The sequence below is a fragment of the Drosophila takahashii genome, chromosome X, assembly GCF_030179915.1.
Source record: "Drosophila takahashii strain IR98-3 E-12201 chromosome X, DtakHiC1v2, whole genome shotgun sequence".
Lineage (NCBI taxonomy): Eukaryota > Metazoa > Arthropoda > Insecta > Diptera > Drosophilidae > Drosophila > Drosophila takahashii.
The window spans coordinates 7,369,499-7,386,768 of NC_091683.1; the positions used below are offsets into that span (position 1 = coordinate 7,369,499).

Genomic DNA, 17,270 nt, shown 5'->3' on the forward strand with positions numbered 1-17,270 from the left:
CCAAAATTTACAGCGATGTGGCAATTAAATAAAACTCGGTTTCGCATTTCGTATTTCCATTAATTAAAACCATCGAGCAAAAATTCCATTTAATAACATGGACTCTACGGACAAATTTGTCAATTTTCCTTTTTCCTTTCGGCCCCAATTGCTAATTAGAAGTTCGAAAAAGTACGGAGTGTAAAGTTTAACCGCATCGTTAGGCCCAAAACTATCAAATAATCCACCGCGAAAAGTTTTTAATTGGCAACACGAGGACCTTTTGTCACAATAGTTGGTTCTGCAAAATTACAAAATTACACTTGAACTTGATCAGCAATTATATACGATAGTAGGTACAGCCATGCAAATACAGTTCTAGTTTAAAACAACAATCAATCACGTATGTTATGAACAATAATTTATTTAAGAGTTTGATTTATAAATACTTTTTAAATATTATCAAGAGTTTGAATAAAAAGCTCACTAAATTCTGGTTGACAGAATAAAATATGTAATCAAATTTATTTAAGAGTTTAATCAATAATAATGTAAACTCTTAACAAATCAAATATATGGCTTTTAAAATAGATAAGATAGATTTGGAAATAATTCTTGTATATAACTTTTATCTTTTATATAGAGCCCCACATCAAATGGAAAAGTTGTAAATGTAAAATGTATGATTTCCCAACTACAACAAAGGCAGAAGGCACACACACATGCCCGAAAAATACGCAAAATTATTGCCCGCATTCCGACACAACACCCATAATCACTCAATTTTCAAGCCAACCCCTCATCAAATTCCCAAATACCAAATCGCAAATCCCGAACCCCGAACCCCAAAACCCCTCCGGCAGCCAAAAATGCTCATACAAGAAAATATCATTAGGGGCTGGAGAAGGGAAAAGGGAAAACTTTATTAATAATGAAGCTAATAGAGTTTTGAGGACCACCCCCAAAAAAAATACAAAAAAAAGCAAAGAAATTACAGCAGAAAAGGAAAATTTGGTCAGTGGCTCAAGGAGCTGTAAAAATAACAAGGCGCAGACAAGAGGCGGCAAAAGCAGTGGCAAAAGGCCTAAAAATCGAGGGTGGCACAAGGACTGTCACACAGACAGACACACTAGCACACACACACACACACCAAAAACGATTGAGTAATTTTTTTCCCCCTCCCCCCAGAAACACAACTTCATTAGAGATTCTTGGGGATTTCTGTTTGGTATTGAGATTGGGACATTTATAGAGATGTGTCCTGTGTTATATAAATAAAAAATTAAATGTTGGCATTAGTTTTGCGTAATCTGTCAACTAATTGGCACAAAAAAGCAAACATACGCACACACACACTGAAAAGCTGCCTTGACTTTGGCTCACAAATTGGATTAGAAGAATGGAAAAATAAATAATACCCACTTAACAAAAATTGTGGAGAAAAATAAATTAAAATATAGAGAAAAAAGAATTTTTGGAAATATTACTATATAGTTTTTTGGTAACATTTCACGCACATTTGCATAAAAAATACCCACTTGAAAAAAAAAACAAAAAAATTGTGGAGAAAAATAAAAAAAATATAGAGAATAAAATATATGTTATAAAATTAATTTTGCAAATATTTCACGCACATTTGCAGCCGTTCTTCATCCTTGTTGTGGGTTGTTGTAGTTGTAGCTTAGTTGTTGTTGTTGCTGTCTCGCCGTTGCTGTTGTTGTTTTTGGTATTTTTTTTTATTTGGTTTTGTTGTTGTTGCTTGTTCTATTTGCACTCGTGTTCAAACCGCACAAGAAGAAAAATTATCAAAAAAAATTCTTTGGAAATTAACCTTTGCACATTGAATATTTAATCCTCTTTTTCATTTTTTTTTTCAAGGAGGCACATTTTTTTTTTATTTTTAAAAAACTTTCTTCAGCTTAGCTGATTGGGGTTCCGGTTTTTATTCTTATATTCTTTTTTTCTTTGGCACTTTTGAGCACTTTTCTGCTGATTATTATATTTGTATTATTTTTGTGTTGTATTTCCTTTTTGGCTTAATGTTGCAAATTGGAAATTAGGAACAAGAACAAAAAAATGTCGTGGAATCCTTAGAGTTCCGTTTGTTGTTGTTGTTGTTGTGGCTGTTGGTTTGGTTTGGATTTCGGTTCGGTTTATTTGGGATTTTATTTGGCTGGACTGTGGACTGAAGACCATTCAGAGGGCGACGATGATGATGGGAGGCGAGCGCACGCTGGCTCCGCACCACATGACCGCACTACACGATTGACAGTTTGGCACTGAGCTCAGGAGCAGCAGCAGCAGCACAGCTGTATCGGGAGAGGGAGCGGGAGAGGGAGCAGAGGACCAGCAGAGCTTATCAGCCGAGAGCCGAAAGCCGAGAGCCCGAAAGCCGAAAGCCCGAAGGCCCGAATGCCCCGAAGAACCGAGGAAGAGTCCTTCTCTGCGCGAAATGTGTGTTGTTAGTGGGGGAAGAGGAGAAGAAGGAGAAGGAGCAGGAGGAGAAGGGAAAAAGCAGGAGGTTATGCGCGACTGTAACAAAAAAATTTGTAGCCAAGCCCAAAGCCAGCCCTGTCGCCTCCGCATCGCCACCTCTCATCCTTGCCCCCCCGCACAGACATGTTCATTCATGTTCAGGAGCAGCAGCAGCATCAGGACTCCAGGCGAAGCCAGCGAAATCCAACGAAGTGAACCGAGCCGAACCCAATTCGAGCCGAGAGCAGAGCACAGCCCACTCCTCCCCCTTCTCATCCTCCTCCTCCGCCTCCGCAGGCGGAACAGCCCGTTGGGAAATGGAGCAATAATATCCGGGGGAATTTTCAGGGGGAGCCAAGTATTAGTTGAATTTTATAAGCAAATTATCCCAGCTATTCCGAAATTAAATGCAGATTATTAATTTAAGTGAAATATTTAAAGAAATTATCAACAAAACGGTTGATTAGTTTAAAAACTTGATTTTAAAATGTTTGTTAACCATTGAACCAAACAAAATCTTTAAAATTAGGCTACTTTTTTTTTCTATTTAATTTTTTTACTTTGAATTTTATTATTTTTAAATTTATTTTTATTATCACTTTATACTATTATCACTTTAAAATCTGTATATAATCCCTCTTTTCAATTTGTACCTTTGCGTAAATAAAATAATAAAATAAACCATAGCAAATACACATTCAGATTTCATGTTTTGATGTCATGTTAACAAATTTTCCACGGAAAATGTCAGGTCTGCTGGGACTCGAATTCGTCAGATTCCCCTGCTATTCCCGACCACCTGCATACATACATTAAAGTTGCAGGCAGATCCAGATCCCAGCTCCATTTGGCAGATGAAACTTGTCCGGATTTCCAATTAAGACAATAAGAGAATCATATCCGAGAGGAGGGCAAAAAGAAAAACTCAAGTGGTCGCTGGTGGAATTGAATTGAATAAAGATAAAAAAATATTTGTCTGCCGCGGGCGATGCGCATTTCCCAGCGGGGACAAATCCAACAGAAGACCCCACAGCTCCGCCAAGAACAACAGCGGCAGCACCACAGATAGAAGCAGAAACGGTGCACTGTCAGAAAAATATGATACCTTATTAAATTATTTTAATCAAATCGTATAATATCTATAGCTTTATTAGTTGGTTTTATGGTAAATAAACTCTCCGCTGAATAAAAGAGTAATTTGTTTATTGCTGAAGAAGAGACTGTACATTGAAAATAATTAGAATAAAAGGTTTAAAGGTTTTATTGAATTCTTAAACGTAGCTACCCATTTTGTATTACATTGTCTAGTTAATAAATATTATTGCCAGGAAACATTACACTGAAAAAAATGCACAGCTTAAGTTATTCATTTCAATTTAAAGCCACAAAAGGTTTGAAATGAAAAAAACAAAATTTAGTCAATTTATATTTTGGTCTGAACATATCTTTGCAATAATTTATCATAAGTTTGACACTTAAATCCCTTCCATTTAAAGTATTTAAAAACGAAATAGGTTTTACATAAAAACCAAGATTCTTGAAAAATACACTAATAAAATTAAACTAATAAATTTAATACAAATCTTAATATAAAAAAGAAATGTCAATATTTTTTTAAGTTTCAGTTTAATGGAAAATGTATATATCTCGGACAATATTTTCAATTTAAGGTTCTTAAAATGTATTTTAAATAAATATTTATATTTAATATACAATTATTTAAATTGCATTTTATAAACGATTCGTTTTGCTGTCTGATATATAACTTATAACTGAACTTACCAAATTTATTTTTGTTTTTTTTTTTTCAAAATCCATTGTGCTGTTTTTTTCTCAGTGTTGGGACGAAGGAAGCGCCAAGTGCCATGTGCGGCGCTTTGTGTCGGCGTTTGTGTGAGTGCGGCCTTGCGGTGTCCCTGTGTGTGTGTGTTTGAGAGAGGCGGCGGCGGAGGGAAGGGGTCCTGTAAGCAGGGCAGGGGAGGGGAGAGGAAGGGGGTTAAGGACGAGAGGCAGCAGCAGCTAGAACCACGACGAGAAGAGCACAAACAGAAACGGCACAAACAGCAAACGTGATGAGCGCATGTGTTTTATCTTCAATCTCAGCTGAAATAACCCCCCCCCCCTTCAAAAAAAAAAAAAGTAGGAAAACCCCATCCGAAAAGCAGGCCCCCGCCTCTGTCGCATTATTATGAAGGGCAATAGGTTGTGTGCGACTTTTGTGGACTCGGGTCGCCATCTCGGTGTCGGGATAAAGTTCGGGTTCTCGGGTCGACAAACGCCTTCGGCTGTGACTTAGCTCTGACCAAGTCACTAAGCCAGTCAACCCCACTATCTGAAAACGCCCCCGCCCCCCTTTCCCCTGTGTAACCCCCCTTGCAACGCCCATGGAGCGTTTTCAGCGCTTTGTAACATCAAGAAATTTGTACTTCCGCCAGTGGAAGATTTTAATTAAAAGCAGCAGGAAATGTGACCCAAATAATACTTCCGTATAGTGTGAAAAATTGGCCCCAACTTGGCAAATGGTATTGGGGATTTCCCCATTTCCCAACCCACTATACCACCCACAGTGGCTGCCTAATTTGTCGTAGGACCGCCTGCGGGGACAACGTTTAGCTGCCGGCGGTCGAGGAAAATATTATTTAAGTGATTTCTAAGCTGGCGACTGACAAGCGAGCGGAAAGCGTTTATCACTCGACTGGAAAATGACACACGAAAATTGGGTGTATATTTTGCAAGTGAAGAAAGGGTTAGGATAAAGTGTACATGTGGCTAATTCGAAATGGATCACTCTTCTAAGACTTTGATAATCAGCTAAACAACCTTGAAACATTCTTTCAATGCTTTGGATGAAATTTTGATTATTATTTTAATTTTTATGACCAAAACACTATTTTTGTTTGGGTGGAAAATAAGGACTTCGATTTTTGGTACAAATTTGAAATTTTTCCTAATCGATTTTTTGCTGTAACTTGGGCAAAAATGGTCCCAAAACAAAAAGGCGTACGGTTTTGAGCAGCTAACAACCTAATAATTAATATCAGTACAATTTTCGTCTGATTTGGAAAAATCAATTTTCGACCCAATTTTCGATTTTTTGATAAGGGGTTACATCATGATTTTTTGCAAAAATTGGCAAAAATTAAAAATGTTCAGGTTTAAATGCAGATTGATTGGGAATTTTATTACGAGTTCAACGAGGTATGACATTCCATATTTGGATCATTATTTCAATTTTTATCACCATACTTTTTTGGGTGGAAAATCAGGATTTTGAATTTGAAATTTTTCTTAATAGATTTTTTGCTGTAACTTTGGCAAAAATGGTCCCAAAACAAAAAGGTGTACGGTTTTGTGCAGCTAACAACCTAATAACACTGTGCAGCATTTTTAGTGCTTTTTAAATTTACCTCGATGGATGCTATATTTTTGGATTCGTTACGAATTTCCAAGTTAAACTGCGTTTTTCAAAAAGTTCCCCGACGCAAGGATATTTAGCAAAAGGACCTCAAAGTTCAAAAAATGCAGAAATTGGCCAACTTTCCGGAGCTCTCAGAGACAAATGGATGCATGGCTTGGTTCGGAGTTAAAGTTTTTAAAAAGATACACCCTTTATCTTTCAAACCCCATACATAAAATAATTTTAGGATTTTTTTTAAGGCAGAAATAAATTCTAAAAAACATAGTCAAAAAACTGAAAAACATACAGCTGCGGTCAAAATAGTAGCAGTGTTGCCGCCTTGTGTTTTTAAAAGTTTGATGTTGTAATTTTTTCTTATCCAATTAGTCTAATAGTAAAATTATAATCAATACAATATTACCAGGAAAAGATCAATTACAACAACAAACTTTTAAATACACAGGGCGGCAACACTACTACCATTTTGACCGCAGCTGTATACTTTTATGTTTTTTGACTATGTTTTCTAGAATTTGTTTCTGCCTTAGAAAAAATCTTAAAAATTTTTTAAGTATGGGGTTTAAAAGATAAAGGGTGTATCTTTTAAAAAACTTTAATTTCGAACCAAGCCATGCATCCATTTGCCTCTGAGAGCTCCGCAAAGTTGGTCAATTTCAGCATTTTTCGAACTTTGAGGTCCTTTTGCTAAGAATCCTTGCGTCGGGGAACTCTTTGGAAAACGCAGTTTAACTTGGGAATTCATAACGAATCCAAAAATATAGCATCCATCGAGGTTAATTTTTGATGCTGCATAGTGTAATTAATATCAGTAAACTTTCCGCCTGATTTAAAAAAAAACTAATTTTGGACCCAATTTTCACTTTTTTGATAAGGGGTTACATCATAATTTTTTGCAAAAAGTGGCGAAAATTAAAAAATTCCAGGTTTAAATGCAGATCGATTGGGGATTTTATTACGAGTTCAGCGAGGTATTACATTCCATATTTGGATCATTATTTCAATTTGTATGACCAAAATACTATATTTTTTGGGTGAAAAATCCGGATTTTGCTTTAATCATCTAAAAACCTATTTTTTTTTAGTTTTTCACCGTAATTTGGACAAATTAAAGCCCACTTCCAAAGGGCCGACTGTTTTGGGCAGCTAACTATCTAAACTAATGAACCCTATCATTTTCCGGAGTTTTTATTTTTGGACAAATATTTGACCAAGTTTTGCATTTATTTATTTTAAAAAATGGTAATATTTCCGAGGATCGACGACTATTTACATGGATTCCGCAGTGCATTAAGGAACAGGGCCAGGAAAAGAGAAACGGGCAAGTGCCGGGACAACCTCCGCCATTTATAGCCGGGATGAAGTTTTGACTTTTCGGCTGGAAAGTCAGCTGCATTACGTGGCGCTACTTGGTTATTCTTGGCGCGACATAAAATCAATATGGTTACCTTGTCACAGCGTGTCCTTTGACTTCGCTCCTCGGTGAGCTCTTGGCACGCAAGCAGCGTGAAAATGCAATCAATAGCAAATCGTTGTCAGCAATTAGCGTCCGGCCCAAGCCCTGAAACGAAACCCGATCCCGCCCAGAAACCCACACCCATTATTCGGCGCCAGGTGGATGGGTTGGATAGATTGGATGGAATGGAATGGGGTGGTCAGGTGGGTTATCAGGTGGGTTATCCAGCTGCAACACGTGAATGATGCAGGCTTTCGACTGAAGTGTGCCAAAAAGGATTTGCCACTAACGATGCAGTGCATCTGCAGCACTCGAGCAGCATATTTGCTCATCATTCTCGCTTTTTACAATTCGAAATTCCCTCCCCTTCCCTTTCCCTTTCCCTTTCCCGATGCTACAATTCTATTCATAGACTCTGCTCTGCGGCTCTCTCGATTGCCAGCAAAATGGCAAACAAATCGTTGCAAATATTCCCCCAACGTGGCGTATGCGCAATTTTTGCCCAAAAGTAAGAGGGCGACACATGAATAAATATATGTATATGTGGGTTATAGCATGAGCGGATTTTAAAGGGGTATGGGGATAATGGGGATAAATCCCCCCAATCGGGTCAAAAATAATAGGAAAGTGGGTATTCATAATAATAAGGTAAAAAATTATACGAAACTGAGTATTCAAAATGTATGCAACACAACATTTTTTCCCTAATCCCCCCCCAAAACCAAATCCTGGATCCGCCACTGGTGGGATATATATGTAGCCTTATCTGTCTAGCACAATCCTTTTGATGGCTCTGTGTGTTGATTTAATTCAACATTTACCAAATAAAATTTTCATCTTTTTGGATGACAAAACGTCTCGGTGACAGGCCATCGCACATCACACTTATGGGAATTCCAAATCCATACCCAAATCAATCCAAGATGGGGTTACCGAAAATGTGTGTGGGCGTCCATCCTTTTCATTTTCCAGGAATTTATATATTCTGGCCATCTTCAGCCATCTTAATTACCAGCTTACGTCAATTTATCCGCTTTTCCTTGCAATTTGCCTTGAATAGTTTTTGTTATTCACAAAACTATTATATTTTTCCTCTTAATTTAGAGACGAATCAAAAGTAAATCAAAGTTAGGCAAGCAATTGGAAATTTAATACTGATTTCCTGGAATTTTGCCAGGTATTTCAAGCAGCTAAAATGCAAAGGAATTTTATTTTAGTTTAAGCTAGAAACCAGAAAATTACCTTAGCATTTAATTTTATAAAAATGGTTAAAAACCTAGCCCATCACTTTTCCCATTTAAATTCAAGAAAACAATACCTCTTTTACATCTATAAGTATTTTATATTTATTTTGGAATTTAACATAAGTTTTGCTTGAATTTCAAATACACATATCCATAGATCGTCATTTTTTCACTTTCAATTTAGTTTGTAAACGGGGAACGTAACATAAATTTGACTTGCAAGCAAACGGAAACGAACAGAAATGTATCTAAAAATGTGAATACTTAAGTGAATCAATATTTTATATGCTGTCTTCATGTACATAGATAAATATATAACAATTACGATTACAAAGAAACACGACATTTCATGTGAGTGCAAAACAGAGGGGGTGGAGAGGGGGGAGGGGGTAACCACAGCTTGGATGAAAAATGAATTTCGCTTTCGCCAAGGCGACAAGAGATAAAGTTCTATAATGTAAGCGTTAAATATATTATTTATATTATTTTGTATATATATATATATAAGATCGTATATATGTATGTGTGTGCTGCGTGTGAGGGGGAGGGACGGGGGACGGGGGATATTCCTATATCGTTTTAATGACTTAAAGAACTAGAAAACATCATCATCATCAGCAGCAGCAGCAGCAGCGTCTCTCGTTTCTGGGTTAATTTCCGAATGCAATTATTCCACAGGACACACACACACAATAATTTACTCTAGATATTGTATTTGGATTGCGATCAAGATGTCCTGTCCTCCCAATCCGCTGCAGCTGTTGTGTATCGAAGGCATCGGGGGCCGCTTTAGTTTTCATTTTTTCACTTTTTTAGCTTTAGTTTTTAGTTTAAGTTCTAAGTTCAGTTTCGCTCTGTTTATAAATATTGTTAATGCATTGTGTGTGTTTTTGTGTGTGTTATCATTACAGTAATTATTTGTAATAAAGACGACGGCATTCTAGGAATTGTTTATGCACAAAAGCAATTAGTTATTAGTTCCATGCTCCAATGCTTGCTTTAGTTGAATTATTTCTTGCCTTTTTATTTTCAAGCTATATTTCTATATTTATTAAATGTTTCTTCTCCCTGTCTCTCTCTCTCTCTCTCTCTTTCTCTACCATCTCTTTCTGTTCCAGTTTAGCAGGATGAGTGCTTGAGTTCGTGGCTGATTGATTGATTGATTCTCCCTTTTGATTTGATCAGATCTCCTTAGTACCTGCTGTTGTTGAACTGCGAATTGATGGCCGTGTTGACGGCCGAGGAGGCCGCCTCCTGGACATGCTGGTTGCGCAGAAACTCGGTGGTGAACTCCGCCTGGGCCTTGGCCATGCTGGCCCCTGTGCTGCGGTAGATCGAATGGATCTTGGTGATCATCAGCACATTGGCCACGGCCACCGTTGCGAAGCAGCAGGACACGAGCAGCAGCAGGATGCCGACGATGATGCCCGACGCTTGGCCATCGAACTGCTCGATGGCCGTGATGAAGCCGCAGTAGCCCATCTTGCTGATGCCCACCGTCTGGACAATGGAGTACAGCGTTTGAAAGAAGTAGATGAAGAAGAAGACCATAAAGTTGAAGCTCGAATCGTTGCGGAATGCCTTGTACGCCGGACGGAACCTGATGGGTGGGCGGAAGATTCAATAAACGAGGGTGTTTAGTATAATCCAAGGGTTAAACTCACCAGCAGACATACGAGGCGGGCGAGAAGAGCATCGTGTAGAAGATGGCCAGGAAGAAGGTTTCGAATTCGCCAGCATGGAACAGCAAAATGAGACCCCCGATCACGTTGGCCAACAACGTCATGGTGTAAACTAGGGAAAATATACAAAAAATGGGTAAATAAATATATAATATGGAATATATGGAATTTATAATATGGAATATTTAATAGTGTATAATAATTTCTATTTTATTCATATTTTAAGATCCCAAAAACAATGATATTATGTGAATTATAAAAAATATGTAATATATAAAATTGAATATTATAAAATATATGGAATATATAATATGGGATATTTCTTTTCTAAACCAATTCCTATTTTATAGTAATATGAAAACTTTTCGCTTTATTTTCTATTTATTATTCTAAGATCCCAAAAAACAATGATATCTTGTGAATTATAAAAAATATGTAATATATAAAATGGAATGTTATGATATTTATAATAATTTATATTTCTTTTCTGTACTAATTCCTATTTTACATATTATATAAATGAATATGAAAAACCAATTTTATTAAAAAGATATCTTTGTTAAAGACTTTTGTGCATTTCTTTCTATTTCTATATTTCTATTATAAATATTATAAATACAAGATGAATTATTGTATAAAACTATAAATATTTGAAAATAAATGCATTTAAAAAGAATTTTAAGATTTCTTTCTTACATTCATAAGGCAAAAAGGTAATTTTTTAAATTGTTTCTAAAATTGTTTTGTCTTTTGGTACTCTTTAATCCCCTCTTCAGAGGCAATTTCTGCGCAAAAGCACGCAAAAGCGTACCACCAAGACCATTAGCCGTAGCTATATATCTGATTAATCATGACACCCGCTCGGCGGGCGACACGCGATGACTAATCCCAACCTATGGGCCTTCGCTTATCAGCGAAACAATATAGAAAATTGAAAAAAATAGAACCATAAAGCTAACAAATACTTACAGATCCAAATGTAGTACAATCGCTTGACCAGCTTCTGGAACTCGGGCGGTATTTCCACCTCGAAGTCCTGGTAAAAGCAAGGCTTCACACAGAAGTTATCGGGCAGCGGTGGCCAGTTGTTCAGCTGCGGCACATTGCCCTGCAGCTGCTGCTCCCGGCGGTCCAGCTCGGCGGCCTTGCGGTCCAGCTCCTCCTGCCGGCGCTGGATTAAAGGGAAAATATTATAATAATATATAAGTAAAATATATAAAATTATTTCTAAATAAACTACTTTCTTAGCCAAATAAATGTTGATGATTTTAAGGGATTTAAGGGGAAAAAATTATAATAATATATAAATATAATATATAAAATTACGCATTATTTTTAAATATTTTTGTAGTATTCTAAAGATATTTCCTACATGCAAGTATTTACACCAAATGAATATAATTTCTAAATAAACTTCTTTCTTAGTCAAATAAATTTTGATGATAAATAAACTACTTTCTTAGCCAAATAATTTTTGATGATTGTAAGGGATTTAAGGGGGAAAAAATTATAATAATGTATAAATGTAATAAATAAAATTACGCATTATTTTTAATTATTTTTTAAGTATTCCAAAGATATTTCCAACATCAAAATATTCAAAACAAATTAATATTGTTTCTAAATAAACTACTTTCTTAGTCAAATAAATTTTGAAAAGTTTTTGATGAATAATAAAAACAATTTTATAGGCTTTATAGTCTTTACTCAGTAAACAAAACATTTTTTGAGGCTATTGAACTTATTCATCAACATGTTTTCTTGTTAATTAGTAATAATATAACATATATATAATAATATGAAACAGTGCTAATATTTCTCTGGATACTTTTTCCAATCGAGTTTTTTAGTCTAGCATGAAGCTAGCCGAATCTAGGTCTTGCTTCTAGCATATCTAGTGCTTTCGTGTAGGGCTGCTGAAGCCAAGTAAATCGAGAGAAACCGCAGCATGTACAGTGGGCACTCTCCGTTAAGACTTGGCTAGATAAATGGATTTATCGTGTGCAGAGGCGAGAGATAAGCCAGCTTATCTTGATGTATTTTTATGGCCAAATGGAATGGGATGATATGTACAGATGATGTGGATTTTGCAGGTATGTTTTTTCAAGGGTTCACTGTACTGCTTTGTGGTAATGTCTCGCCATGTGGGTTACCTGCAGCTCCTCCGAGGTGATCTGTATGCTGGTGCTCGGCGCCGAGGCGCCCAGGGAGCTGGTCTGCGGGGGCGGAATGTTCTGCGAGAGCGGCTGGACGACGGCCGCCGTGTTGGTCGAGTTTATCTGCAGCTGCGGCTTCGCCTGCTCCTCGAAGGGGTTGTAATCCTCCAGCGAGACGAGCGCGGCGCCGCCCCGGAATGCCTGCTGTGCCTGCTGGATGGCGGGATCCTGGAAAAATCAGACGGGGATGGGGAAATCCCAATCAGAAACCAATTCATTCAACATATGTGACGAATGCACCCAGCACACACACATATATACACCCCCATACCCCCACCAGCTAACATCTCTATATATATGTGTGTACGTGTACGTGTGCTAGGTTTTTTTTCGCCGCTCTCTCTCCATTATCGGCTCACCGCAAACGGATTGTCCAGGTTGGGCTCCCCGAAGGGATTCTCGTCGAGACCGGAGCCGGACATGGGGATTCTACTTTGGGTTCGGCTGTTCGATGACCAGGAAAACGCACTGATTCGCACTTTACTTTTCGCTGTGTATATTTTCCCTATGCTATGACTCTGCTCGCGTATCGATGTATCGATATTGGCGATGGCTCGCACCTATCGACAACGCCGATGGGCGCAGTGTGGCCGGGCGTAGGGATGACAGTGTGACCGTCGGCCAGCGCTGAAACAACTTTTTGTTGAATTCATTTAAATTAAAACATATGAAATAAAATGAAATATATTTTGACGAGCATTTCATGGCAACAGCAATTATATGAAATGTTTCCTTAGCTGCTGAATTGAATATTGGCTAGCTTTGTGTCAGGTGTTTCATAGAAATACAATTGTCATTGAATTGACTTTTTAAACAGGTGTGATTAGTTGTTTAATTTTACGGACCTGAAACCATGTTTTAATTTAATTTTATGCTGTTGTGGGAACCAAATCGATTTCACATATATATTTTTAAATATTTTAGTAACTTAATACATTCATGCAAAATGGCAAAAAGGTTATTTATCAGCTCTGTCAAAATTTTTTAAAATCAACTTTTAGCTCATTTATAACTGATATTTAAGAATAACTTTTACACCTATATTTAGTATTTATCACAAATACCCCCAATGGTTCCGGAGCGAACTGGCTCGGATGAACCGGTTCCGCGGTGCCGCCATTCCCCAATTGGAATCCAGTGTTTTGGGTTGCGATCCGATTCATTTACCGCTGCCCGCGTCTCCAATTCGGTTGTGTGCGATTCTGTCTGCTCCGCGTCCAAGTCCAGAACACCCGATCCTTGCCAGAATGTCGAAGCCCAGCTACAAAGTCGGTGAGTTGGGCTATAAATAATATAGGCCTTTGGGGGGTAGGAATCTCCGGCCGGCAACAGGCGAATCGAGTCGGTTCCAAATGAGCACATGTTTCTGAGGTTAAACGCACGTTGTTGCCGGGCTAAAGAGAATATATGTAGCTGCAAACACCTATTGCCATACCATATAAATCAACAGCTAGCGCTTATCTGACCCTATCTCCCTTTTTTCCCGCACGACAGCCGATATCAGTCTGGCGGAATGGGGACGCAAGGCGATCATCATCGCGGAGAACGAGATGCCAGGTTTGATGGCCTGCAGGAAGAAGTACGGCCCCTCCAAGATCCTCAAGGGCGCCCGCATCACCGGCTGCCTGCACATGACCGTCCAGACGGCCGTCCTCATCGAGACCCTCGTCGAACTGGGCGCCCAGGTGCGTTAAGATCTCGATCTCCATGGCGATCGAAAAGATTACATATCATAGCGTTTACAAGCCTAAAAGTATTCTTACAGTCTGGAACCAACGAATAGTTTATATTTTACCATCCTAAGTTTGTTTAGTTTCGAAGAATATCACTCTCTCCTCTCAGATAGTAAATATTAGGATATTGAAGACCATTTACCATTGAATTCTAATAGAATATATCTATGTAATTATTTATTTTAATAGAACATCACCCTCAGAAAGTAAATATTAATATAGAAATTCCATTTAGAAACAAAATATGATCAGATATAAAATATTCCCTACATTCTAATACAAAAATTTCTATATTTCTTATATTTGTTTAGTTTAATAGAAAATCACCCACTTAAAGTAAATATTAATATAGGAATTCCATTTATAATCTTCAAAATAGGATCAGATATAAAATATTCTCTTATTTTTAATACAAAAACTTCTATATTTCTTATATTTGTCTATTTTAATAGAGTATCACCCTCTAAAAGTAAATATTAACATAAGAATTCCATTTAGAATCTTCAAAAATAGGATCAGATATAAAATCTTCTTTAAATTCTAATATAAAAACTTATATATTTCTTATATTTGCTTAGTTCAACAGAATATCACCCTCTAAAAGTAAATATTAATATAGGAGTTCCATTTAGAATCTTCAAAATAGGATGAGAAATAGTAATATTTGTTCAGTTTCCAATATGATATCACTCTTTTCTAAGAAAGTTAATATTAATATATTGAATACCATTTACAATATTCCAATTTATGATCAGATATAAAATCTTATATATTTTCACACAGTGAGTTCGTTAGGTTATATATTTTGTATGCGAGACAGATGGTCAGATAGGTAGTTCCAACCATTGTCGCATTTACGCACCAATTTGAATAACAAAACTTTCGTTTAACACGGGGGGGCAAGTTCAAGGCGCCCAAGATAAGACCTACCGATTGTTATTTCCTCTGACACAGCACGTTTTGTTCTTTGATCCTCGCACATGGCAACTATTTTCGATCTATATATTATATAGGAACCTTGTAGCCTAACTTACCTTTTAAAATGGTAAAGCAAAAAGTAGAAAATCAAGTTTTTTATATCGATTATAATCTAGGCTCCTAATTAGGGTTTGAAAATGATCGATAGTTGCGATATTTTCATAATATCGATTCGATAATAGCGATGCTTTCAAAGGAAAAACCATATTTAATATTAATTAACTCCAATCTAAACCTATATTTTTCCTTTTTTTCATAATCTAGGCTCCTAATTAGGGCTTGAAAATAATCGATAGTTTCGATAATATCGATTCGATAATTGCGATAATTTCTAGGGAAATAGCAAGCTACTCCCAATTAACTCCAATCTAATCCCATATTTTTCCCCTTCTGATCCCCATTAGGTGCAATGGTCCAGCTGCAACATCTTCAGCACCCAGGATAACGCCGCGGCGGCCATCGCAGCCACCGGAGTGCCCGTGTACGCGTGGAAGGGCGAGACGGACGAGGAGTACCTGTGGTGCATCGAGCAGACCCTCGTCTTCCCCGACGGCCAGCCCCTGAACATGATCCTCGACGACGGCGGCGATCTGACCAATCTGGTCCACGAGAAGTTCCCCCAGTACTTGAAGAACATCAAGGGCCTCAGCGAGGAGACGACCACCGGCGTCCACAATCTGTACAAGATGTTCAAGGACGGTCGCCTGGGCATCCCGGCCATCAATGTCAACGATTCGGTGACCAAGAGCAAGTTCGACAACCTCTACGGCTGCCGGGAGTCGCTGATCGATGGCATCAAGCGGGCCACCGACGTCATGATCGCCGGCAAAGTGTGCTGCGTCGCCGGCTACGGTGATGTGGGCAAGGGCTGTGCCCAGGCGCTCAAGGGATTCGGTGGCCGGGTGATCGTCACCGAGATCGATCCGATCAACGCTCTGCAGGCCGCAATGGAGGGCTACGAGGTGACCACCATGGAGGAGGCCAGCAAGGAGGCCTCGATCTTTGTCACCACCACCGGCTGCCGGGACATCATCACCAGCGAGCATCTGCTCCAGATGCCCGACGATGCCATCGTTTGCAACATTGGACACTTTGACATCGAGATCGATGTCGACTGGCTGAATGCGAATGCCAAGGAGAAGGTGAACGTGAAGCCGCAGGTGGATCGGTACACCATGCAGAACGGCAAGCACATCATCCTGCTGGCCGAGGGTCGTCTGGTGAATCTGGGCTGTGCCCACGGCCATCCCAGCTTCGTGATGTCGAACTCCTTTACCAACCAGGTGCTCGCCCAGATCGAGCTGTGGACCAAGGCCGACCAGTATGCCGTCGGCGTTCATGTCCTGCCCAAGGTCCTCGACGAGGAGGTGGCCAGTCTGCACCTGGAGAAGCTGGGCGTGAAGCTCACCAAGCTGACGGACAAGCAGGCCAGCTACCTGGGCGTCTCGCAGTCGGGTCCCTTCAAGCCCGACCACTACCGGTACTAAATCCAAATCCAAATCCAAATCCACTAGTTATCTATTGTTTGCGCATTTCACTGTTCACCTAGGCTCCAATAAAATAAACATCTCTCGTACTCTCAGCGAGAGAAACCCCCAAGCTACAATGTTTTCCTCTACTTTCTATAGGGTGGATATATAAGTTTGGTATACTGCACTCAAAAAATTAATCTCCTATGGATTTGCTTCACTGGCGATTTTTTTCTTTAAAATAAAAAAATCTACTGATAAAGAAAATTTCCTTCAAATTAATCAAAATTTATTAAATTTAAGAAATTTTCCAGAAATATAGAAAAAAAATCGCCAGTAAAGCAAATCCATAGGCAGCTCTATAAGGAAAATAGGTGGATTGTAGCACTCAGTTCCAGGGTCCAAATTGTAGGAGTGCTAAAAACTAAAATTGTTTTTTTTTTGTTAACATGCTTTTCCTCTCGAGTTTTAAATTTCACATCTTACCTGTGAATAACAGCACTATATGTATGTCTAAAATATATTGTAAAAAATTAGCATTTGTAGGAGGAACAAATTTGTTATTTTGAGACACTTTAAAAAATACCAAAAATATTTTTTATATTCCAATTAATATTTTAAAA

At 38.3% G+C, this 17,270-nt stretch overlaps 2 protein-coding genes across 2 annotated transcripts; one reads left to right on the top strand and one right to left on the bottom strand.

Annotated features, from left to right (window-relative positions):
* Positions 1-9,567: 9,567 nt before the first annotated feature.
* Positions 9,568-13,046, bottom strand: Scamp (secretory carrier membrane protein). Its single transcript, XM_017136847.3, has 5 exons — positions 12,827-13,046; positions 12,405-12,635; positions 11,221-11,422; positions 10,234-10,363; positions 9,568-10,169 (listed from the first exon to the last, which is right to left on the bottom strand). Exons 1-5 carry the CDS (start codon positions 12,887-12,889, stop codon positions 9,761-9,763), a joined length of 1,035 nt encoding a protein of 344 aa, XP_016992336.1. The 5' UTR covers positions 12,890-13,046; the 3' UTR covers positions 9,568-9,760.
* Positions 13,047-13,579: 533 nt separating this feature from the next.
* Ahcy (adenosylhomocysteinase) lies at positions 13,580-16,777 on the top strand. Its single transcript, XM_017136852.3, has 3 exons — positions 13,580-13,739; positions 13,962-14,152; positions 15,583-16,777. Exons 1-3 carry the CDS (start codon positions 13,715-13,717, stop codon positions 16,663-16,665), a joined length of 1,299 nt encoding a protein of 432 aa, XP_016992341.2. The 5' UTR covers positions 13,580-13,714; the 3' UTR covers positions 16,666-16,777.
* The last annotated feature ends 493 nt before the right edge of the window (positions 16,778-17,270 follow it).